General features: G+C 41.1%; 1 protein-coding gene across 2 annotated transcripts; it reads left to right on the top strand.

Moving 5' to 3' along the window:
- The first annotated feature begins 28 nt into the window (after positions 1 to 28).
- Positions 29 to 26,104, top strand: AMDHD1 (amidohydrolase domain containing 1). 2 transcript variants are annotated; one of them, XM_029601576.1, is made up of 9 exons: positions 29 to 263; positions 10,002 to 10,108; positions 10,499 to 10,563; positions 12,901 to 13,178; positions 17,583 to 17,808; positions 18,886 to 19,010; positions 21,437 to 21,530; positions 23,410 to 23,570; positions 25,834 to 26,104. In XM_029601576.1, exons 1-9 carry the CDS (start codon positions 121 to 123, stop codon positions 25,937 to 25,939), a joined length of 1,305 nt encoding a protein of 434 aa, XP_029457436.1. In that variant the 5' UTR covers positions 29 to 120; the 3' UTR covers positions 25,940 to 26,104. The 2 variants fall into 2 exon arrangements, with proteins under 2 accessions (XP_029457436.1, XP_029457437.1); XM_029601577.1 differs by having other exon boundaries at positions 87 to 275.
- Positions 26,105 to 26,757: the final 653 nt, after the last annotated feature.

The raw sequence follows: 26,757 nt of genomic DNA, 5'->3' as shown, positions 1-26,757 counted from the left end.
AGAGGGGGAGGGGAAGCGACGCTGTGGCTGCTCGCGGTGCCCGCGAGCTCCGGGGGGGGTGATGATTCGTTCTCCCAGTGTCAGTGCGCACGTGGCGGGCTCGTTCTTCCGTTCTTCACCATGTCGGCTGGCGGGCCCTTCGGTGTGTGGTTGCAGAACGCGGCGCAGCTGGTGCAGGTCTGCGGTAACCGGGAGCTCTACCTGCGCGGGGGAGAGCTGCAGCGCCTCTCAGTGCTGCACGACGCCAGCCTGGTGTTGGGACGGTAAGAGACGGGGTAAGGTAGCAGAAAGAAGTCAATTCTAAAAAAAGGGAGGGAGGGAGGACAAGTGTTTGGTTTATTTTATTCGATTTTTGTTGTTGAGAATTTTAGACTTATTTAACTTAAATGAGATTGACGTGTGATTTTTATAGCAGTATTCAAATACAGAAGAGAGCGTTAATAGTCTCGATCTCCAGTTGGGATAGGACAAGAAGGACTGAGCTTAAATTGTAGCTGGAAGGACTTAGTTTTGTATTAATAAGAGCTTTCTAATTGTATGGACAGTTAATCACTGAAACAAGTTACCTACCGAGGTGATAGGATGTCTATCAAGATCCGATTGGGATGGTTTATATATCTTGGATCGTTCCTGGAGGTAGCGAGAGAGACGAGTTTCTTTCCATCCCTGTCTTCCTGTGATTTTAGCATGTTAATTACTTATGTATTTTGTTTGTATTATGTATGCTTATTTTGTAAATCGCCGTGGTTATGAATTAGAACGACGATATATAAATGTTGTGCACTGTAGCTCATTTCTTTGAGAGAAAACTTGTGATCCGAGTATCTAAGTAATGTCATTCCTTTCTGTCCAAAGGAGTTAATGATTATTGACTCTGCTTTTTTTTTTTTTTTTACTGTGAACTCTCTACTGTTGCCACTGTTAAATAATTTTATTAACATTATAACAATATCTGCTAAATCCACATTCCTAGTTTAATTCTTAAAAACAACTAATGTATTACTTCACTATTGCTTTCTCTTTTGGTCTTATTCCTAGTTGTCGTCTTTAGTGTTTATCCCCCTTTTTCCATCTTTTAAGCCCCCAGCCCAGCATGCCTAGACAACACTGGAAACTTTCCCTGGCTTGGATCGCTGGAGGGAAGTCTTCAGAGTAACAGTAACCATCATCCCTCTCTCTCCCCAGGACTTCAGCAAAAGATTTGATTTGATGTCTGGGTCCCTTTATGATGGTTCAGTGCTCACTCATTCGATGACATGTGGTTAGTGCAGTTAGTGTAGCTGGGTTCAAAAAAGGTTTGGCTAAGTTCTTGGAGGAGAAGTCCATTAACGGCTATTAGTCAAGTTTACTTAGGGAATAGCTACTGCTATTAATTGCATCAGTCACTAACCAACCTCCTTCCCTTCTCAAAAATACTCCAACTTAAACATGCAAGGGAATGTTTGCTTGGTGGTAATCTTGTACGGGGGTTATTCAATGAGGATAACCGATTTGCAGTTATCCTCTCATGAACCTCCGTCTATTATTCTTTTATTAAGTTGAACAATATCTCACGAACTTTTTTTATATTTTTCAATTTTTCTAAAAATCCCTTCTCCCCTGCTGCTTTACCGCCCCACTGATGTCTTGTTACATACTTATCGGGACGTCGCCTCTGCGATGTATTATGGGCGCGGAGCTGCTTGTCCGACACGGGCCATGTTTCGGCACAGTGTGCCTGCTTCAGGGACTATGGGAGAACATGCTGTGTCCGATACTGGGTTCACAGCGTGTGGGAGACCTTTAATATATAAAAAGGTTAATTTTAAACAGCTAAGCCTTCTGCATGCTTTATCTCTTATTCATTAATAATGCTTGAATTAAGACCCACCTTGCCATTGAAAACTTACTTGTGTGTAGCTTCTTTCTGTCTCACGGACGACGCCTATTGTGCTTGTCTGGGCGTCGAAACTGTTCTGACTCTTTATATATACCTGCCTGGGAGACCTACCTCCTACTCTTTTTCAGACCGAGGCTATCTTGGACGTGTGCAATTCTGCTAATTATGTTGTAGCGGACCTGACAGGGAACTATGTCTGCTGAGGGATGAGCTTCTGCTTCATGGGGCGGACTTGGTGGGGAACTGGTGCTCACCACGTCCGCTAATGCTATGTTCGGTTTTTTCTTTTTTTCTTTTTTTCTTTTGAAGGGCGGCATAAATTAGACTGAGGGCGTTTTCCGGGCGGGGCTAACTATTTGTGATAGTTGCTAATTTGGTGAAGGGCGTTTCTCGGGCGGGGCTGACAGCCGCGCCTGTCTGAAATATAACTTTCCCATATCTCTTAATGATCTGCCTCTTTTGAAAGATTAGTCTTACGAGTTATTCAACTCGTAAAGCTATTTTAACACTTCTGACGGCCCGCTATGCAAGTCATGAAGGTACTGCTCAATCTTTTCGATGTCTCACTTACCGGCGCCAGCAGTCCCGCCCATTTGACTGCTTATAGTGCATCATGTGTTCCTTTGTGGAAGGCAGACCTGATTGTAAACTAGTTCTTGCCACGTCTGCTGGAACTGCTGAGGCGTTTTATCTTTTATTTACAGGGGCTACTTCAATCGGACTGGGAGGCGCCGTTCTATAAACTAACTGCTTTCCTAATGTGTGATCTTTACATGCTTGTCAAGTGACTTTGATGTTTGTAATGCTATTTTGCAAAAGGCTATCTATCATATTGTCTGTATGTCTTATGATGATTTATCAACCTAAGATCAACTGCCATGGTGCCTGGGTGGCTACTGTAATATCTGTGTGGCTACTACTCCATTTATTTGTGTTTTAGCTAAACTGTTAGGGAACTACTGATCCTACATGATTTAATGCATAAGTTTAATGTGGTAAATCCACAGCTGCTGTCCTTTTCTGAATTGTGATCCTTGTGGTTGAACCTTTAGCGTCCCTATTCATTGATCATGAAATCCGAATGATTTCACCAAAATACTGTCCAGTCGATTTCTCGATTGAGCCCCTTCGGAGCCACTGTGCCCCAGGTGTATATGTACTTCTGTTCCATCTGTATTAGCTTTGTGTTCAGGTCGCCTCCCCTCGGGTGTTCCTGTAATTGAAAGAGGACCGCCGCTTTGAACTCTTCCGGTGGATGACCCATTTGTTGCCAGTGATCTGTTAAAGGAGCCCCTTCAATTTTGTGTCTCAGTCGACTGGCATGTTCTTGAAGCCTGTTCTTAACCTTGCGCATTGTCTTGCCAATGTATACTTTGTGGCAGGTGCACCAGAGTGCGTAGATCACTCTTGTTGAGTCGCAGGTATAGAAACCTCTATAGGTATATTTCCTCCGTCCCGGGATGGTTAACTCTGTGCCCTCATGCATAAACTGGCATGCACTGCATTTCCCGCATATTTTTTGACCTCTTTGTGTATCTTGACTTTGAGTTTGTTCAGGTAGTAGATTGGAATGTACTATCAAATCCTTCAGATTTTGTGCTTTAGTAAGAGCAAATGTGGGTTTTTCTTTCAAATTCGGGTGGACTTGCAAAAGAGACCAGTATTTTAGTATACTTTTTTTTAACATGAACGTTTGTGGTGTGTGTGGTAACACGCAAATTAATTTCTCACTATCAGTGCTGGTTTTGGGTTGAAGGAGCAGTTCTCTATTGGCCCATCTTGCTCGTTTGTACGCCTTTTTTACTGTTGCTACTGGATAGCCTCTCTGCAAAAATCTACTGGTCATGTCCGCCGCTTGTATCTTAAATTCTTCAAGGGATGAGCACAATCTCCTCAACCTAAGAAATTGCCCTACTGGTAAGTTATTTCTAAGGTGATTGGGATGAAACGACGAGTAATGTAACAGTGTGTTTCTGTCCGTAGGTTTCCGGTATATGGTAAATTGAAATCCTTCCCCTGTAAGCATTATTTGAATGTCCAGGAACGGTATGCTGTTCTTGTGATGTTGACTTGTAAAACGCAGATGTGGATTGCGGCTATTTAACCATTGTATGAAATGTTGCAGTTCCTCCTCTTCTCCTTGCCATATGACGAAAATGTCGTCGATGAATCTTTTCCAAAATTTGATACGACATTCAAAACTATTTCGATATACCCACTTCTCCTCAAACTCTGACATGTACAAATTGGCCAGGTCAGGGGCCATTGTGGCCCCCATAGCTGTACCTTTGATTTGTTTATAGTACTTCCCTAAGAACATAAAATAATTCTCTTGTAGCGCAATGCTGGCTAGTTCTTGAATGAAGGCTACGGGAGTTCTCCGTCGTGTGCTGGTGGAGATTAACTTTGCCGTTATTACCTCTATGGCCTCACTTTGGGGTATGCTGGTATATAATGCCGTCACATCTATAGTCACTAAATATGTAAGTTCTGGTTCTGGATGGAGATCTTGTAGAAGAGTCATTAGGTGTGCGGAATCCCGTATATATGATGTTATCTGTGGGATATATCCACGTAGGGATCTATCCACAAATTGAGAAAGTGGCTCTAAAAGCGACCCTTTGGAGGACACTATTGGGCGTCCCGGTGGGGACTTGAGCGATTTGTGAATCTTAGGTACGGTGTAAAATACCGGACAGGTGGGGTATTTAACTTTCAAAAAACGAACCTCCTTCTCTGTAATCCAGTTTGCTTGTAGGGCTTGGTCTACTATACGGTCTATCCTCTGTTTAATTTCCTTGGTTGGATCCTCTGACAATGGTTGATAAAATTCAGTGTCATTGAGCTGGCGCTCTATTTCCATAATATACTGTTGCCTGTCTTGTATTACAATGGAGCCCCCCTTATCAGCTGGTTTTACTACTATTTGCTGATTATCTCGGATCTCCTTGAGCGCATGGATTTCTGCGCTCGATAAATTGTTGCTGCTAACTGATCGCTGGGTGATCTTTGAAAACTGTCTCTGCGAACCATTTCCGCGAACGTGTAAATCACCGGGTCTATTGGACCTGGTGGTACCCAGGTGGAACGTGGTGTCAATACATCCTTCTGATATTCTTGAAAAATATAAAAAAAGTTCGTGAGATATTGTTCAACTTAATAAAAGAATAATAGACGGAGGTTCATGAGAGGATAACTGCAAATCGGTTATCCTCATTGAATAACCCCCGTACAAGATTACCACCAAGCAAACATTCCCTTGCATGTTTAAGTTGGAGTATTTTTGAGAAGGGAAGGAGGTTGGTTAGTGACTAGTGAATACTGGACTGTAAATAACCTCAGTTATGACTACATCTATTACTGCCTGGGACAATACATTGTCCTTCTCGGAAGCCAGACTACAGGCGCTTTTGACAGCACCTTCAATATTTACTACACAAGATGGCCAAAAACCGGACCAATGGAACTCAGTCACGGCATCAAACAAAAAATTAATTAGAACAGAATTACATGCCGGTACTCTAATCGAGTACTGTCGAGTCCAACGAATACCACGTGGTTTAAGAATTCAGAAGGAACCAAGATTATATGGAGAAGATCCGGAATTTCTGCAAAATTGGAATAAGATCCTCAACAAATGCTCGTTGGATCTAATGATCCTCATTATTGAGAAAGCACAAACAACTGCTGTCCAAGTGAAAGAAGAGATTGAAAAAACTCTAGAAGAAATTCGTCAAGCGGAACCAGAAGACAAATACCAACAGTCCTTTAAAGAGTTGCAGGACCAAATAGACACCTTTAGGGATGAACTGAAGCAATTTAAGTTAACAAAGTTCACCCGGGATGAAGAGGATTATAAAAAAGGTAACGTATACCTATGGATGTCGACACAACCTCACAGATATAGGAAACCCAAAGTTACTTTTGCGGGTTCATCAGATGACTCTTCGGGAGAAGAGGCACGTTCGAACAGACGACACACAGAGAAGACTAGAGATGAACAAGTAGAAGAGAGAGATCCACATTTTTTAGAACAGGCCGGTGCCCGCAAAGACAACAAACGAATCAAAGAAAAAGACAATCAAGGCTCGAAACGCCCTTACGGACGAACAAGACAAGCCAAGAACAAATAGCAACAATTATGCATGAGGCAGTCATAAATATATCAACGATTCCTTTGACAGAAGCCCAATTGACTTTATTAAATAAAGGCCTATCCTTTGCACCAGTAAACAGTTACTCAACATTTGAAGGTGAAAAATACTTGAACAGATTCATTCGACAATTAAGGTTGAAAGTGTTTTTTGCAAATTCAGCCCCCCAAGAATATCAGAAGGATGTATTGACACCACGTTCCACCTGGGTACCACCAGGTCCAATAGACCCGGTGATTTACACGTTCGCGGAAATGGTTCGCAGAGACAGTTTTTCAAAGATCACCCAGCGATCAGTTAGCAGCAACAATTTATCGAGCGCAGAAATCCATGCGCTCAAGGAGATCCGAGATAATCAGCAAATAGTAGTAAAACCAGCTGATAAGGGGGGCTCCATTGTAATACAAGACAGGCAACAGTATATTATGGAAATAGAGCGCCAGCTCAATGACACTGAATTTTATCAACCATTGTCAGAGGATCCAACCAAGGAAATTAAACAGAGGATAGACCGTATAGTAGACCAAGCCCTACAAGCAAACTGGATTACAGAGAAGGAGGTTCGTTTTTTGAAAGTTAAATACCCCACCTGTCCGGTATTTTACACCGTACCTAAGATTCACAAATCGCTCAAGTCCCCACCGGGACGCCCAATAGTGTCCTCCAAAGGGTCGCTTTTAGAGCCACTTTCTCAATTTGTGGATAGATCCCTACGTGGATATATCCCACAGATAACATCATATATACGGGATTCCGCACACCTAATGACTCTTCTACAAGATCTCCATCCAGAACCAGAACTTACATATTTAGTGACTATAGATGTGACGGCATTATATACCAGCATACCCCAAAGTGAGGCCATAGAGGTAATAACGGCAAAGTTAATCTCCACCAGCACACGACGGAGAACTCCCGTAGCCTTCATTCAAGAACTAGCCAGCATTGCGCTACAAGAGAATTATTTTATGTTCTTAGGGAAGTACTATAAACAAATCAAAGGTACAGCTATGGGGGCCACAATGGCCCCTGACCTGGCCAATTTGTACATGTCAGAGTTTGAGGAGAAGTGGGTATATCGAAATAGTTTTGAATGTCATATCAAATTTTGGAAAAGATTCATCGACGACATTTTCGTCATATGGCAAGGAGAAGAGGAGGAACTGCAACATTTCATACAATGGTTAAATAGCCGCAATCCACATCTGCGTTTTACAAGTCAACATCACAAGAACAGCATACCGTTCCTGGACATTCAAATAATGCTTACAGGGGAAGGATTTCAATTTACCATATACCGGAAACCTACGGACAGAAACACACTGTTACATTACTCGTCGTTTCATCCCAATCACCTTAGAAATAACTTACCAGTAGGGCAATTTCTTAGGTTGAGGAGATTGTGCTCATCCCTTGAAGAATTTAAGATACAAGCGGCGGACATGACCAGTAGATTTTTGCAGAGAGGCTATCCAGTAGCAACAGTAAAAAAGGCGTACAAACGAGCAAGATGGGCCAATAGAGAACTGCTCCTTCAACCCAAAACCAGCACTGATAGTGAGAAATTAATTTGCGTGTTACCACACACACCACAAACGTTCATGTTAAAAAAAAGTATACTAAAATACTGGTCTCTTTTGCAAGTCCACCCGAATTTGAAAGAAAAACCCACATTTGCTCTTACTAAAGCACAAAATCTGAAGGATTTGATAGTACATTCCAATCTACTACCTGAACAAACTCAAAGTCAAGATACACAAAGAGGTCAAAAAATATGCGGGAAATGCAGTGCATGCCAGTTTATGCATGAGGGCACAGAGTTAACCATCCCGGGACGGAGGAAATATACCTATAGAGGTTTCTATACCTGCGACTCAACAAGAGTGATCTACGCACTCTGGTGCACCTGCCACAAAGTATACATTGGCAAGACAATGCGCAAGGTTAAGAACAGGCTTCAAGAACATGCCAGTCGACTGAGACACAAAATTGAAGGGGCTCCTTTAACAGATCACTGGCAACAAATGGGTCATCCACCGGAAGAGTTCAAAGCGGCGGTCCTCTTTCAATTACAGGAACACCCGAGGGGAGGCGACCTGAACACAAAGCTAATACAGATGGAACAGAAGTACATATACACCTGGGGCACAGTGGCTCCGAAGGGGCTCAATCGAGAAATCGACTGGACAGTATTTTGGTGAAATCATTCGGATTTCATGATCAATGAATAGGGACGCTAAAGGTTCAACCACAAGGATCACAATTCAGAAAAGGACAGCAGCTGTGGATTTACCACATTAAACTTATGCATTAAATCATGTAGGATCAGTAGTTACCTAACAGTTTAGCTAAAACACAAATAAATGGAGTAGTAGCCACACAGATATTACAGTAGCCACCCAGGCACCATGGCAGTTGATCTTAGGTTGATAAATCATCATAAGACATACAGACAATATGATAGATAGCCTTTTGCAAAATAGCATTACAAACATCAAAGTCACTTGACAAGCATGTAAAGATCACACATTAGGAAAGCAGTTAGTTTATAGAACGGCGCCTCCCAGTCCGATTGAAGTAGCCCCTGTAAATAAAAGATAAACGCCTCAGCAGTTCCAGCAGACGTGGCAAGAACTAGTTTACAATCAGGTCTGCCTTCCACAAAGGAACACATGATGCACTATAAGCAGTCAAATGGGCGGGACTGCTGGCGCCGGTAAGTGAGACATCGAAAAGATTGAGCAGTACCTTCATGACTTGCATAGCGGGCCGTCAGAAGTGTTAAAATAGCTTTACGAGTTGAATAACTCGTAAGACTAATCTTTCAAAAGAGGCAGATCATTAAGAGATATGGGAAAGTTATATTTCAGACAGGCGCGGCTGTCAGCCCCGCCCGAGAAACGCCCTTCACCAAATTAGCAACTATCACAAATAGTTAGCCCCGCCCGGAAAACGCCCTCAGTCTAATTTATGCCGCCCTTCAAAAGAAAAAAAGAAAAAAAGAAAAAACCGAACATAGCATTAGCGGACGTGGTGAGCACCAGTTCCCCACCAAGTCCGCCCCATGAAGCAGAAGCTCATCCCTCAGCAGACATAGTTCCCTGTCAGGTCCGCTACAACATAATTAGCAGAATTGCACACGTCCAAGATAGCCTCGGTCTGAAAAAGAGTAGGAGGTAGGTCTCCCAGGCAGGTATATATAAAGAGTCAGAACAGTTTCGACGCCCAGACAAGCACAATAGGCGTCGTCCGTGAGACAGAAAGAAGCTACACACAAGTAAGTTTTCAATGGCAAGGTGGGTCTTAATTCAAGCATTATTAATGAATAAGAGATAAAGCATGCAGAAGGCTTAGCTGTTTAAAATTAACCTTTTTATATATTAAAGGTCTCCCACACGCTGTGAACCCAGTATCGGACACAGCATGTTCTCCCATAGTCCCTGAAGCAGGCACACTGTGCCGAAACATGGCCCGTGTCGGACAAGCAGCTCCGCGCCCATAATACATCGCAGAGGCGACGTCCCGATAAGTATGTAACAAGACATCAGTGGGGCGGTAAAGCAGCAGGGGAGAAGGGATTTTTAGAAAAATTGAAAAATATAAAAAAAGTTCGTGAGATATTGTTCAACTTAATAAAAGAATAATAGACGGAGGTTCATGAGAGGATAACTGCAAATCGGTTATCCTCATTGAATAACCCCCGTACAAGATTACCACCAAGCAAACATTCCCTTGCATGTTTAAGTTGGAGTATTAATTGCATCAGTAGCATGGGATCTTCTTGGTGTTTGGGTAGTTGTCAGGTTCTTGTGGCCTGGTTTGGCCTCTGTTGGAACAGGATGCTGGGCTTGATGGACCCTTGGTCTGACCCAGCATGACAGTTTCTTATGTTATGACATTTCGTATAGAAGGCTGTCTAATTCAGCTAACATGTGACAAGCTGTTTGCTCTTTTTTTTTTTTTTTCAGAGATGGATGCATAAAGGCTGTAGGCCCTGCAGATACCATCCACACTCAGTTTTCAAATGCGTCGTTTGACACAGTAATTGACTGTTCTGGGATGTGTGTGCTGCCAGGTTGGTGCATTTTTAACTCAAATTAAAGTACATGACTTCAAGTTGTCTTCAGACCTTGAAGTTGGAGCTTAAAGGTGGATTTCTTATGAGCTCCCATATGTGTATCTCACACTTTATAATTTACTTGGCATCCATCCAGTTTTAAGCTATTACAGTATTCTTAATGACATAAGAATTGACCTTGTGAAAATGAAAGCCTTTGGTTCTATGCATATCCATGCTTGATATCTTTAATGTCAGTTCTGCCTGGTTTTCCAGCTTGCAAACTTGGCATATCTTGCCTGGAAATCATATAGCAGGGCTGCCAGTGAAAATGATCATTTTCATAGTGGTTTCTAATAGCATCACTATATTTTAAGTAAATCTGTTTTGTTTATTGGTGTTTTCCAGGCTTGGTAGATGCACATACACATCCAGTTTGGGCTGGTGACAGAGTTCATGAATTTGCAATGAAGGTACATGTGGATCTTGAAACAGAAACAACAGATACTTCAGAACTAAAGGGGAATTCTCATGTTTAAAAGTTGACAGCCATGAGCACCCACAGAAATTTTTTCAGTGATTGGGGAATTGTAAAAAAAAAAAAAACCCATGAGGATATACAAAAACAAAATAATAGAAATAGTTACAAAAACAATTAGTCATTAAAATCCAAGAAGACAGAGGCAAATGATTCATTTTCTGCAGGCCCCTCCCTCCTCTCTGTGCACCTGTGTTGATATCTTATTGCCAACCCAGGTGAAGATGCCAACCGGATTAGTCCTGGTAGATCCTGGCCTCAGTTGCAGTATTTTTAAATTGGTGCAATGATCATAGATAGAACTTATGCAGCAGCTGTAGGAGCAGTTGGTGATGCTGGCATATCTCCCACTTACCGCACTGGACTGCGATAGAGTTAAAGCAGCAGGGGGCCTTCCCTGGTGTCCCTTTTGCTAAGTGAGCAGTTTCACCTGACTGCACACTTAAAAGAGAGAGTCATCTTAAATGCATTGTTGCTAGCTTTATGAGAGGTACATTCCCTTCATCAGGTGGTAAAGGAATTCAAGAAAGCATGGGATAGATTCACAGATCCCAATTACAAAGATATGAAGGGAAAGCCAGAGATCAGCTAGGGTCTATGGCATTGCACCAGGAATGAAATGGGGTAGAATAGATGGACCCTACTGGCCATGTTTTATGTTTGAATTAGTTTTTTTTTTTAAATTTGAATCAGAAGATATTTTATTTATTTATTTGATATTTGCCGCCCATTCACAGCTCTGGGCAGCTTATAATGTTTTCATAGTATCCATTAAAACAAAATGATAAAAGAATAAGACAATACAATCAACAACCAACAAAAATCTGTTTGTGTCAAAAATGGTGTAAAATATTGAAAGCTATTCTAGCCTCTCGGCTAATAAATAGATGTCTCGGTATCAAAGGCCAGATGGCAAAGATGCATCTTCAGCATCTTTTTAAAGGTTATAGTAATGACTACAGCTTTTTATTTTTCCTGACCTTTATTCTTACTTATCTGTATAGTAAGCCACATGGAATTTTGATCATGCGTGTACCCCCTGCAATTCAAGTAATGGGGAATCTGGATAGATAAAAGGAATCAGTGCTGTTTTCCTCGACTTGCTCAGTAAATCCAAAATAATTTCTTATAGCAGAATTAAAAATGGTTTGATTATTGTCCTTTCTTTCTTGAGTAATGTGCACACCTAACCACCAACTGCAGAGATCAGTGATGGTCAATGACTGTTTAATGTTTATACCTATGTTGGGCCTTAACAATTGGCCTGAAAGAGAGCTGGAGTCATGGGCTACAATAGCCTGCTGGATTAAGGAGGTAGTCTCTGCAGCACATGTTGATGCTGGCAAGTCATTACCTAATCAGGTTAGGGCTCATTCCACGAGGGCTCAGGCAGTGTGATGGGCGGAAGTTATAGGTTGCTGTCTCCCATTGATGTTTGCCGAGTGGCTTTGTGGTCCTCCTTACACACCTTTTTCTAGGTTTTATCATCTGGATGTCCAGGCCTGTGAGGGCGTAGCCTTTGCACGTGTGGTTTTGACTGGACCACGGGCAGTCTCCCTCCCTGTTCGGGAGTAGCTTGGGTATATACCACTTGTTCTGGATTCATCTGACTGGACGCTAAAAATTGAGAAATTACTACTTACCTGATAATTTCCTTTTCTTTAGGACAGTCAGATGAATCCGGCTTCACTCCCTTGGCTGCCATATGGTTGTATTATGGTCCTCCTGTGTGACTACATATTACAGGGATTACTAATAAGTGTTAGTCCAGACCCTACACTAATGTTTCATTCTTATCTGAGCTCAGTGTTGCCTGTTGGCCGAGTATTGAAATGGTTCTCTGTTTTTAATCAAGTTTTTTGCTAGTCTGTCCACAGTTGCTTTTGAAAAGATTCCTGGCAGGCCGATGTCACTGCAGGGTTATATATACTGTGGTGTCAGTTTGCTCCGTCTCCATCTGCCGGTAGAGGTGCATAACCCACTTGTTCTGGATTCATCTGATTGTCCTAAAGAAAAGGAAATGATCAGGTAAGGAGTCATTTCTCATTTTAGCTTATAAAGGCAGTAGTCTCCTGTGGCAGTGTGCTTACTGCCAGGCTTCTCCCTGTGTCTTCAGCCTCTTGCAGAATGAACATTAAACACCAGCACCCTGAACACTGGGGATTACTGCTTAAGTAACTAATTTTGCTTCCTTTTGAGAATCACCTAGGTCTTAGGAATAACTAACCACAAAGAAAACTGATGGATTAAGAGAATCAACTATTGTTCTTAGCTTGCAGGTGCCACCTACATGGAGATCCATGAGGCCGGAGGAGGAATCCATTTTACTGTAGAGCATACCAAAAATGCCACAGAAGAGGAACTGTTCAACAGCTTTCAGCAGCGCCTCTTACGCATGCTCCGAGCAGGAACCACATTGGTGGAGTGCAAGAGTGGATATGGGTTAGCTCTAGACACCGAGCTGAAGATGCTTAGGGTCATCGAACGAGCCCGACGGGAACTGGACATCGGCGTGTCTTCCACTTATTGTGGTGCTCATTCTGTGCCTAAGTAAAATAACCTGGCTTTTTCTTTAGTGTAATGTATCGTCATGGTTAATGCTTCCCTCCTTCCTTAGAAAGTTACAGTTCACATTTTTCCAGGGAAAGAAATAAATCAAAATTAAAATTTTAAGAATCTACTCAGCAAGAGATTTTGTATACCTTGGTTGCAGCCTAGTTATAGTAGCCAAAAACATGCATGATTTTAATATACATAAGCAGCAGTATCCCTTTTGGGATATCTGGAATTAGAAGTAATAACTCACTCCCCTCCTTCTTACCACTCACGTGTATGGGGTAGATTTTAAAAGAAGCACGTGCACACATGGATGTGCCGATTTTATAACATGCGCGGGCGGTGCATGCACGAGGGGTTAGATTTCTGCAAATTTCACGCGGCGAAGCATCCCAGCCTTCCCCAGTCCACTCAAATTAACGTGTGGACTGAGAGGGAACTTTCCTACCCCTCTCCTCTCCCTCTCCCTCCCCCGCCCCTAAACCCTTTCTTCTACCTTTTTTTTTTTTTTTGTTGCTTACTGCTCCTTTGGCGCAGTAACAAGTTACGCGCACCTGCAGTCCCTTTCCCGACACAGCCCCACCCCCTTTCCTTCGGCCCTGCACTTCTGCGCGTAACCCCCATTTTTTACGCGCATGCGGCAGATTAAAAATTCGGCTGTATGCTTGTAGCGAGCTAGAGGGACATGGAGTGCCAATGGTATTTAAGGAAATTGTTTGTTTGCTTTTTCAGTGTCATGTAAGTCTGAGGTTAGCTAAGGAATCTTATCTAGATGGTTTATCTTTCCTTATTTCCCCTATTTGGGATAGTTTTTTTTGTGTACTATAGTTTAAATGTCAGAGATGCTATCCTATGAAGAGTAGAGCAGAAGTTAAACCATCCTAGTTGTGCAAAACCCAGAGAGATTTGTAGGAGAAATGATTCTTCTTAATATGTAGTGCTATTCTTAAGAGTGAGGGTAAGACAAAGTGTGCAATAGGGATATGTAATAGTTTTCTTTTTTGATTTCTATGTATTTATGAGCTTACCATAACCTCTGCATACCATTCATTGTTACTTCAGTAAAGACAAGAAATCCGCTATAACTGTCCTCAATATTAGCAACAAGGACACCAAAATATCAGTCATATAGATAGATACGCTCACACAAGCTAAACTACAAGTCTGTTCAAATCTTTATTAATTAATGCCAGTTTCCTTAGTTTTACAATTGTAACTTTATAATAGGATACTTCTGTATTAAACGCCCCTCAATTCACTAAAACTTGTTTGTGTGAGCATATCTATATGACTGCTTTATTTTGGTATCTGTTACTTCAGTAAACACATACAAGAATTTGGCCACCAAAAAAAAAGATTTTCTTTTCTTTTAATTATCCTTTTTCCACTGACTCATATTCAGTTGGGATTCGTGTGTTTCTGAAAAGATTCAAATGAGGATGGGTTGTTACTGAAGTACTGGCAAATATTTTTTTATTTCATACTCTTTCTTAGTGCCGATAGTATCAATATGTGTGCAATAGCTCATGTGAAAGGGATGAATGTACACAGTGATATGAATAGTTGAGGTGGATGAGCCATGATTGCTAATGTAGCTGTGCAGTATCACAGTACTTTGTGTATTAGATGTCCGTATGGTACTGGGAATACTGTTCCACAGTTTTATGCTGTCTGAGGAGAGGCTGATTGGAGAAAAACTTATATCCCTGTAGAGTGTGTGTAGAATGGAATCATGAATATGAGGTGTGAATGAACAGAAAAGTAGGCCTAAAGAATGATCTGCATGACATAAGTGATAGTGTACTTTTTAAATGTGAGTTCTACTACAGCTAGGAAAAGCTTCACCGGGCCTTTTACTTATTTTTTTTTTTTTAATTGTAAATTTTATTGGAACGGTATTGAACAATGAACAAAATTAAATTGCATATACAAAAACACACACCATACAATACTGTATGTTTTGACAAACAAATTCTACAGTAAGTCAACTTCATTAATAATCAAACCCGTTTCTGTGATAAAGAAATCTAATACTCCTCCCCACCCCATTACAGATCACAAAATAACACAGATAATAAAAAGAAAATATAAAATGATAAACACTTTAAAAAAAATACACTAAGATAATGTGTGTGACTAATATCATCCATAACAGAAATAGACATTCAGTTATATCCGGAGATATTAATTATAAATAATTCAACCCATCCAAAAGTTATGAATAAAGTCTCAACATCAAAGGTTATGACTATATACCCAAAATCTTATGAGTGAAACCCATTGTACAAAAGGGACTCGTATTCCCTTATATTTGGAGAGATGATGATTTTTAATTGCTTTAGTTTACTCAATTCACAATTCTTCTCAGGTCTTTGCAAAAACGGTCCTTACAGATGGAATTACAGTTGACTTCCAACATACGGCGAGCTCACTTCTAGCAGCTGTTATTATTTGATGTACCAGTAACCATTTATCTTCCAAAATATCCAGGGGTAAATTTAATAGTACACTTTCAGGGAAAAGAGTGGTAAATTCAGGAATTAACTCATGGATGAACGCAGAGAGATTCTCCCAAAACTGAGCTATTCTGGGGCACTCCCACCGCATATGAAAGAATGTACCTTTCATATGACACATCCAATCCTCTCTATTAGGATAAGCCTTGTGTATGTGTTCAGGAGTGAGGTGCCACCTTAGCAACACTTTATAGCTGTTTTCAGATAATAGCGCTGAAATCGAGCGTCTCTTCGTATTATAAAATACCCATTCCCGTTCTTCCTCTGAAAGTTCCTGGCCTATAGGTCCCTTTCCCAAGCCTTAACATAGGCGGGCTTCTCCAAAGGGTCTTCATTGAAGAAGTTATAAATATTTGTTATCAAAACTTTCCGTGTGTCAGCTTGCTCACACCAATGTTCAAACTGTATTTTACCCAGCAGTAAGTCATCCCCCACTCCCTCGATTTAACATAAAATGCCATCGTTGTAAATATGGAGAGAGATTGGTACTCTGCAAATGATCTCTGTCTTGCACGACTGTAAATGGCAAGTATTCTCCGACCTCCCACAACTGGCTCAGATGGGATAATCCATTCACCACCCAATTTCGAAAAGAAGGCATATTCCCTCCCGCCAGGAAAGAATTGTTATAATTAATGGAGAAATCAAAGAAATATCTTCTCCTGCCCACTAACTTATGTCTCCGTTGCTTCCAAAGCCGCAGTGTTACCCGTTGTTGGAGGCAGGCATGTTATGGGGTTCCAGGTCTCTCGTAGTTGCCCACCGGCCGTTTTAAAAATATTTTTTGCAAGGGAATTTTTTATTTATTTTTTTAATGTAAGGAAAAAATAGAAGTGTTTAAAAATGTTGAGGGAAGAGATTTGTGGACCACTGGGCAAGAGTCATCAAAGATGTTTCATTAACATCCCCATCCCCCGATCCCATCCACAGACCAACCTATCAAGACCAATTCATCTCCAGGAGCTGAGAACCCTCATAGATTCACCCCTCCTCAAAGACCAGAACACTGCCAAAGTCCTGTTACATCACTGGAAGCAATTTTGGCATTTTAAACAAATTTTGCTGACGTGGAGAAAACAGGAAGTTTTGTTTTTTTCCTGAATATCTGCTTTAGCTCCTAGAGATCACATTTTTTGTTAATGAATCAAGAACTGTTTTGGTTTTTTTTTTGGGGGGGGGGAGGGTTCCACATTTTCATTGTTTTCTTTTACAGAATTTCTTTAAAAATAGAATGTGTAGCTCGTGAGACCTAAATATATATATACAGTGACACTCGTAGAGGACAGTTTTCAAAGCCACATACCCTGATAAACTTGCCTGGCTGAAAATTGCCCTCTTCCAGCCAGGTTTCAGACAGGTGTTCTGCTGAGCACCTTCAGAGCAGGGACATTACACAACGTTCATGCGCTGTTATTGTCAAATGCGTGTGTGCTATTTTTACCCTCAGCTACCCGCGCAGAATTGCAGGTGTGGCATGCACAGATGCTTTTAACATGTGTGTTTTATGTTAAGTCTTTTTGAAAAGGACTGTAAAGTATATGCACTCAAAGTGCCCACGTACCCTGCAGCTACTCGGGCTATTTGAAAGTCGTCGTCGTCTCCCCCCCCCCCCCCCCCCCCCCCCCCCCCAAATAGACCTTTTTGGATGCAAATCGTCGCTTACTCTGATAGCACTGCATGTAAATTTTGAACAACTGGTTACTAATTGAGATAGTTTTGCGCAGATGGGGTAATGTATGTTTTTCCAGGGTCTGCTAGATATATATATATATATATATATATATATATATATATATAGATATATATATATATATATGGCATTTTGATTTCCCTTGTAATGCCCGTGGTGGTGTATTCTTGTTTTATTTTATTTTTTCATCAGAGGGAAAACTGCCCTTGAAGCAGCAGATGACATTATCCACAATCATCTGCCTAAACTGCAGGAACATATGCAGAGTGGCGACCTGCACGTCGATAACATTGACGTGTTCTGTGAGAAGGGCGTCTTTGATCTGAATTCCACCCGAAGAATTCTTCAGGCAGGAAAAGAAATAGGACTGCAAATGAACTTTCACGGGGACGAGTTGCATCCAATGAACTCGGCCGAGGTACTTCTGTGGTAGAGTAGTTGAGCCTTCTACTTGCCCAGTCTTGATTAAATCTAAGTGAGGCATTCAGTTACTCTTTTTACTCCTCTGTCCAAGTATTTCAGGTAGACTTTCATGTGAAGTGTTGGAGAATTCAGTATAAATATGGCTGCCGATGTATATCTCAGATGGTTATCCCATAGCTCTCCTGCATTATGGGATTTGAGTTCCTAATGATTAAACAGTTGGTATGTTATGAAATGGCCTTCCAGGGGAGGTGGAAGAGGCAAAAACAGTAACAGAATTTGAGAGCATGGGATAAGCACAGATGTTCCCTATTTGTGAAGAAGTGAAGCAGAAGACAGGAGGTCAACTGGGGTCTGGCCTGCACCAAGAAGTAAGCTGGGCAAACTAGATTGGCCTCATGGATCTTACCTGCTGTCATATTTTTATGATTCTATTAAGTGAGCTCTAGGGATACTGCAGATGTACTGGTTAGAAATGGAGAAAGAAGCCTTAGACCTTTGCAGGACTGGTAAAGATAATTAAAACTACATTTTAGCTTCAAACAGTTCAGAGGAAAGAAAGAAATGTCTTCTGCTGATGACAAATATTCTAACAACTCTTTTTTATTACTTGCCTGTGTATTGAATATCAGATGGTACAACCTGAGAGCAGCCAAATCTTATTTGTTAACACATTGATATCTGATCAAGGCCATCTTTGGAGGAGGGGGGATGGAATTGGGGTGGCTGCCCCTGTTCCCGCACTTTGGAAGGCTCTGTGCAGTCATGGTGACTCCGTTCCCCAATATGACATCTTCTTCCTGAGCCCAGCAGGCCAGGAGTTACAGCAGCTGTGGAGGCTTAAACCTCTGGGGGTTAGGGGGCCCAGCAGATTTGTCCCAGGCTTCGTACTCGACTAGGGTCAGCCCTGATTAAATTTTTGCTTCTTTACAAATATATATTATAAGTCATGCTTAAATTAGCTTTCCTAATGGATTTGTGCAATGGTTGTGACTTTTGGGAAAATAATGAATTATTAATAGTCATAACGTAATCTTATTTTATTTTTTTATTTTTTTTACATACTACCTAGCTTGGAGCTGAACTGAGGGCACAAGCTATTAGCCACTTGGAAGAAATTAGTGCCCAAGGCATTGCAGCCATAGGAAGTGCAAAATGTGCGGCTGTCCTTTTACCAACCACCGCCTATATACTGAGGTAATGGCTCCTCTTTAAAGAGCTGCTTCTACTGCAGGGTCAGGGTGTGTTTTCCCTTCTCAGCCTGGTCCCTATTTTTCATTGATACATTTTGGCATGCTGAATTTTGTACTGCTCTAATAGTCTTCCATAAGACAATGACTTAGAACTTTTGTCTTTCTGAAAGGTAGCCCTAGGCAAGTAGAGTCCATAAGACTCAGTCGTGTTACCATCTTTTTTTTTTTTTTTTTTACCTTAAAATGGCCACAAGTTCACTATAATGTAATGAGGTAAAACACAAAGGACTGTATTTGGCAGGTGTTTGTAGTTCTCCACAAAAGTCATGTCATTCTTCTCTGTGGAAGTTGGTGCCTACAAAATATGAGCTCTGAAGTCAGATTGTACTTGATGAAAATTCATCATATCCAGAGCTTTAATGCTAACATTTCTGAATTTCAAGCAGAGCTTGTGAAAATGCCTAGTGCACAACGCCTTTCTCGCAGCTAGCTCCCAGCGGTACTTGCACTCCAGAAATGGTTCCAGTGAGCAGAATTCCAAACAAGAATGTCCATTTTTCAAATTGGACGTTCTGGGAGTTATTCCAGAAAACAATATGAAAGGCGCAGCCTCAGCCAACACATTGCAATGAGATTCCCTTTTGAACTGCATTTCTGAAAAACTACCACATCGCAACTTTAACATTTAAATGAGGGAAAGTGGAGGGGTTTGGGTGGGGTTAAAATATTTCGAGGCCGGTAACGCTGTGGGCGATAATGGCAATAATGTTTCACACATTATCGCTGGCAGTAGCGCCGGGATTAACTACACCTTTTCTGTTGGTGCTGTGCTGGCGATAGTGTACAGCGTGGCCGCAACCGCAGAGAGCGAAAACGCAACCGCTGGCTCACTATCACCCCCTCCCCCCCCCACCTTTTTTTTTTTTTTTGCGATTCATCAAATCTAGGGGATACTTTGTAGTTTTCAAATGTGCAACTTGAAGGCTTTAATTTTATGTAACTGAAGGGACATACTTTAAAGAAGAGCCCTCATCCTTGCATTTCCCACACATTTTCGAAATCCATTTTTAATTTTGAAAATGAATAAAGCTGCATCAGCAAATGTGAGTCCTTCTCATGTCCATGTAAAAGGAGTGAAGAAGGATCACACACTTTATCATACTATTGTGAGAGTGCCGAAACCAACATTGATGTCATCAACTATTTGACAGTTTGCTCCAGTACTTTCAAGTTTAAGGAAAAGTATAGTACAGAACCCTAATAGTTAGTTATACAAGTCTTGGAGGAAATATTTACCAAAGATGATGATGATGATGACATGCGTGAATTTTTTGAGACCACATAGTCCCTTCTTCAGGAGGAGGATCCTATATGGGATTTTGGAAGCTCATCGCTGGATAGTGCTTATGTTGACCCCTTAAAAGATTACTACTATTTATCATTTCTATAGCACTACTGGATGCATGGTTTGTGATGACTCCTGCCTAGAAAACCTCTGTGAAATGGCCGCATGACCCATCCAGTCTGCCCATCCGTCCAGTTAATTTAGCTTTATAATTCCCCTCACTTCTTTAGAAATCCCCTGTATTTATCCCATGCTTTCTTGAATTCAGTTAGTTTTTGACTCCACCACACCCTTAGCCCCTGTTGCAGATATAACTTGAAATAAAGGGCAGTCATGTCACACAAGAAATCAGTATTCTTGTTCTCCTAAGTTTTTTTTAATTTTGATCATAAAAGTTTGATTGCTAATAAGTATTATATAATTCTTTCTTTTTTTTCTTCTTAATCTTTATTTATATTTTAAAGAATCCCAAGGAAAATCTTGCCTCACAAATCTGCTACCTTTTTTTTTTTTTTTTAATTTTCTCTTTATTAATTATAATAACAATTTGACAAGAAACAAAACATGTCAATAGTAAGGACATTAATATAGCAACAAAACAAAAAGCAGGAATCCCAACAAGGAAATACATAATACTAAAGTCCCAGGTACCATGCAATGAGGGAGCCAGGATTCTAAAGAGCATTTCCAATCAGCAAACAAATTTAAGAAAATAAGGAGAGAGATCCCCAGTAATACAACATTGCTATAACTACTTAGCGCCCACAAATTATAAAATCAGGAGGGTGCGCAGTTGTGCACCTTGCGCACGCCAAGCCACACTGCCTTCCCCCATTCTCCCTAACCTGACCTTCCCACCCCTTCTCCTAACCTTTCCTCCCCCTAGCCCTACTCTAAATCCCCCCCCCCAAAAACATTTTATTTTACCTTTTGCGTCTACCTCCGGGGCTTTATGCGTGTCGCCAGGCCTTTTTAAAATAGGCCCGGGGCGTGTAACCTTTTTAAAATCCGGCCCAGACCGTAGAATATGTTTTGCTCTTCATCTAGGAAAATGTGGTGTGGTTTGTTTTGTTTTTTTTAACTAGACTCAAGCAACCACCAGCCCAAGAAATGTTAAAAGCCGGCGTCATCGTTGCTCTTGGCAGTGACTTTAATCCAAATGCATATTGTTACTCTATGGTAAGCAGTTTTGCTTATAAAAAGCAGATTACTGAAAATCTAAAATGTTTAAATATTTCTTTTATAGAGACAGTCTTACTTAATGCTGTCTTCTGCACTATCTTCAGACACAATGTATGAATCATGAAATATTTAATACTGGCTCAGAAAAGTGAGCGAAATGTAACATTTAGGTTCTGAGCCTTCCTTCATAGTTAGGACATTAAGGAAAAGATGTTCATCCTATAAAAGACTTTAGAAGTCAGAACCTTCGGTTACTTCATTTCATGAAGGGGATATAGGACTGGTGCTTCCTGATTAATTAGTATTTATTTCCAATATTGTATGTTAGAAGGATTTCAATTTTCCAGCAGTACTGAGTAATTTTAATATACATGTTAAAGGCAGCTGCTGTCTTTGATTGTATGTGCAACCAAGTACTTGTTCCACACATCTGAGCAAATGTATTACAAATGTGTGGTTTTCACATTGAAAACAATACATGGAAGACCTACTTCTAACCATAAAAGGATCTCATTTGGCATCCCCAGTATGGAGAATACAGATAGAAAATATAGATTTCTAGTAGGAGTAAAGCATTTTTTGATGGGTAGTGTCGTCTATAATTTCATTTTACAGATGGTTAAAGTTCCATGGCATTCAAACTTTGTACCTTTCAATATGTTAACAGGTGAATTTTCAAAGGAGTTATGCATGTAAATGTAACATACTATCATACCAATTTTCAAAAGCTATTTACCCACATTAAGTGCACCTAATGCAGGTAAAACCCATAGACAATTTAATGGCATATATTGTAGCAATTTTCAAAAGCCCACTTACACAAGTAAAGTGCATTTTACACGCGTATACCCAGCTTTAAGCATGTAAATGTGTTTGAAAATCAGGTCCTAAGTGCACATGATATTGAAAGGCAGCAACATATGCTCTCTCTTATAGTAATCGTTCAGGATGGGGAGGGTTATTAGGAAGTGCAGAATTCAATTTGAAAAAAAGTCTTGTTTCCCAGCCTGTTTCTGTGGAGGGTGAGCTCTCGTCTCTCAGTGAGTTCCTGTCGCAAATTGAGATGGGTTTTCATCTCTTTCAGAGGGCAATGATGCTTTGATAGCTTTTAGACTGGGACATGTTAAAGGCCAGGCTCACTGGAGAGCAGTTCATAGCAAGCAGGGTATCGTCCGGACCAGCTGTGCCCAGCAAATCTTTATAGCACACTTCCTGAGTAGTCTATTTTAGTTGTAATGCTGGTAGCACTGTTCCCCCCCCCCGCCACCCCTCCATGCTTTGAAATTTGCAGCTGGAGATTTTAGGAAACAAATGCAATTGGGCGCACACACCTTTTAGCACAAGCGCAGAATGAAAGGCCATAGCTAGACCTGAATACCTGTCCATGAAGCGTTGGTCTTCTCCATCAAGTTGTTGCATTTGCTGTTACTATAGGAACCCAAAAAGGACTAATAAATTTAGCAAACTGAGCTAATCGGAAGCTCTTTTCTGCTGCATGTGTGAAATGTTCATTTTCTATTTCTGAATGATAGCAGTAGCTTTTCCTGGTAAAGACAAACTTTTGACAAGTTCACCAATACTATTTACAGTCCTTCAGCTGCTGCAAAGTACCACTCAATTGCTCCATCCAAAGAGAAAAAAAAATGATGGATGGATGGATGGATCTTCTAGAATGGTCAAGCGAATTTAGATAAAGCAGAAAATGTGCAGACTGCTATAATTAGTCCTGCAGGCAAAAAGTACCTCCATAATTACAATAAAATCATCGTAATTATGAATTTTTAAGCACATCCGTACATGAGATTAAGTTGTACCCATCAGTCATTGATTTGCATTATTTACATTTTGGTGACTTGTGCTTTAATTTTTTTACTAGCCAATGGTAATGCATTTGGCCTGCACCAATATGAAAATATCATTAAATGAGGCATTAGCAGCAGCCACAATCAATGCAGCTTATGCTCTTGGAAAATCTCAGAGCCATGGATCTCTAGAGGTTGGCAAACAAGGCGATATCATCGTCATCAATTCATCAAGGTGCGTGTTAAATATGGTTTGTCTATATTTTAGGAAGTGGTTTGAGATTTCACGAGGAATTATGCAACTTTTTTCTCTAGGATTTGTCTCTGTAATTTTGAATAAATCTCCAAAACATTGTTTTTCCACTCCAGGGTATATCAGTGCATTTATTAAATATTGATGTCTAGTTTAGTGGTTGTGCAAGTCCTGGCTGAACTGATTTCTCTATTCCACAGCAGTGTATGCAAAAGAGATTAATCTCCTTTCTGTATACTCCTGTCTCTGCTGTGTACATCCACATGGAATAAAGATAATAGAGCCACTATGCCGTATAATGCTGTATACATTGATGTATAATAGATGAAAAGTCTGTTAGGCGTTTTCTCGGTCTTTATTCTGTGGAAGGTTCCAGCAGAAGGTATAACACTGGGATTAGAGTTAGTGACGAGTAGAGTTTCTGGCCCATCGTCACCAGGTTAATTTGTTCTAAGTGTGATTCTGAGTCACAGAGAGGTGCTAGGAGGGGCAGCACCTTTGCTGGCTCGCTCTCAGGTCTGGAGGCAGAGGGGGGCTGTATTTTGTCTTTCTGCCAGGTGGTGGAAGTTTTCTTCAGAAGTCCTTCGGTGAAGTGTGGATGTGTCCAAGGAGTGAGGTTCAACGAGTGAACCAACTACAGGCACCCATCCTCTGTCACAGGGTGGTGGACCTTTCCCAGGAGCTATGCACCATCCAGGGGTACAACCACAGTGCATGGATGTATTTAAGCAATTTTTGGAGGACAAATGCATCCAGGGTCTTTGTGGGAATCAGGAAGCCCAGTATGTTCGGGGGTCCAGACCGAGAGGGACTAGAATACTTATGACTTACAGGGTTTGCATTAGTAACTGACAAGGCTTACCTCAATACTCTCACACACAAAACACCTCTGCCAGCTGAAAGTAATAATGGGTTTATTATTGGCTTATAGGAATAGACAAAGGGAATTGCTACAACTAAATGATTGAGTGCATATAATAACAGCTATTACAGAGAATACCTAAACATACATATAAGATACAGCACTTACTTTTCTAGGCACAGTTGAAAACAAAGGCTCAGGCATCTGTCCTGCTATGGTCTGTTGATTCTGAATCCCTTATAGCTTTGCTCACCTTTATACAGGTTAACACTGGCAGATGCATAAGGTGGGAATGAGTAAACTTCTAGAGGCAGAAGGGCTTTCCTCCCTCTGTTTTCTTATCAGTCCTGGTGCCACAGCTAAGCACATCAGATCCTAATATTGCTTTGATTGGTAACACTATGCTTGGGCACTATAGCTGGGACAGTTCTAATCAACAGCATCTGCATATGTGAGAGACACCTCCCTTCGGCTGTAAACATTAGCAAAGAGCTGGGGGCTCTGCACAAGCAGTAATTATGTGGGGGATTAGATGTAGGGGACAGTTCTGTATTCCCGCACCCTCGTAAATAAAGTTAACCGGTTTTGAGTTGGCCAGGCCCAGAATCTGTTTTCTGTATGCAGCTCTGAGTTCATTAAGAATCAGAAATACTCCCATAACGTTGCCAAGCCCAAGGGAACCCAAAATTCTAGCTCAGGGAAGAGAGAGGGTGCCTTGCAGGATTACACCATTTCTGTTTGGTGACTGTAACTATTACCTCTGCTAGAAAAACTTAGCTGTCGCATCTGGTTTAAAAAATTGTTACCCTTTACTGTTTTGCTGCAAAGCAGTTTTCAGTTGTAAGACTCTGCTTTTGGAGCCCCCGACTTGTTGTTCAGATCTTTTTGGACAGGTTCCATTCTTAATATCTCGGACTCCTGCTGTCAGAGAACCTATTCAAAGGGGCTGCAGTGTCGCTGAAAGTTGCCCAATCAAAAAAAAAAAAAGTTACCCCAAATCTTATTTTCAACTTGAAACTGGTTTCAAGTGTATAAATTTCAGTTCTGCAGGCTGGTATTATCGGCATTGTGCAGCAATTCTGCAAGAAATTTAGAAGGCAAATATTTATCCGCTGGAAAAATGCGGGGCACAGCCAGCAAGAAAAATTGCATTGCATGCTTACACACTGCAGTTGTCAGGAGGTTTTGTGCTGCAGAAAAACAAAAACATAAGGGCTCATTGAGAAGAGATGCGGAATGCAGTCCAGAATGTTTTTCCTGAGCCAATTTCTAAGTGCAGATGAAAATGCTATTGAATACCACTTTCCGGTTAATACTGTAGCCTTGCGGATGCTGCGAAGAGAAGCGTATTAAAGCTAAGCCCATTTGTTAATGCTTTTCTAGGTGGGAGCACTTGATTTACCAGTTTGGTGGGCACCAGGAATTAATCAAGTACGTTATTGTTAAAGGAAAAATCGTCTACAAAAATGACAGTGTTCCGTCTTACTAAACACTTCCTGAAAGAAGCTACGTGTGTGGTGTGTCAGTCTTACGGAGAAGCCAAGCAAGAGACCAGCATCTAACAGCTGGAGCTGATTTTATCATTACTGTGCCTAATATCACCTGTACATTGATTCATGTTCCGTAAAGTTGGAATAAACTTTTACACCCAATATTTCATGTTGTTTTGTGGAGTAACCAGCTTATTAATAGACTCAGATTCAGGAAATGTTTGTACACATGCTGCCAATGGGTTAGACAGGGAGGGTAACTTGTAAACATCCTGCCTAACTTATGCCGCAGATACGCGCACAAGTGATACCATGGACTGGCACACATAAATCTGCTGTTTGGTGCACACAAAACGACCTTGCAAGTGTACATGCAGGCAGTCGGATTTTACAGAGTAAAGATGCAAAGCCAAACCTCTCCCCAGCTCTGCCCCTGGGAAGGCTTCTAGTCCCTCCTGGTAAACCTAGTGTGAACATAACACACGTGCACAAGTTTATTTACATATTGAGAAGGCCATTTCTGTACCAGCAGGAAGGTTCCTTTTAAAAATTGCCCCAAAGTGGTTAGAATAAAAGGAGGCAAAAATGTATATGAGACAATGAAAACAGTAAGATAAAATTTACAAAGCACAGGAAGGACAACGACGAGAACAATTCCCAGGTGCTGGTTGTGGTCTGCATTGTCCCTGGTCAAATTATATTTCTGGCTTGGCTTGCTAGAGCTGCTTATTTCTCTTGTTTCCCCCAGGCTGATATGGAGATTTTCCTACTGGGAAAAAAAATCTCTGGTGTATATTTGCCCATGACGTGCCAAGAA

The sequence above is a fragment of the Rhinatrema bivittatum genome, chromosome 4 (assembly GCF_901001135.1).
Source record: "Rhinatrema bivittatum chromosome 4, aRhiBiv1.1, whole genome shotgun sequence".
NCBI lineage: Eukaryota > Metazoa > Chordata > Amphibia > Gymnophiona > Rhinatrematidae > Rhinatrema > Rhinatrema bivittatum.
The sequence above is the reverse complement of the archived record's forward strand: the minus strand, read 5'-3'. Positions and strand labels throughout refer to the sequence as shown.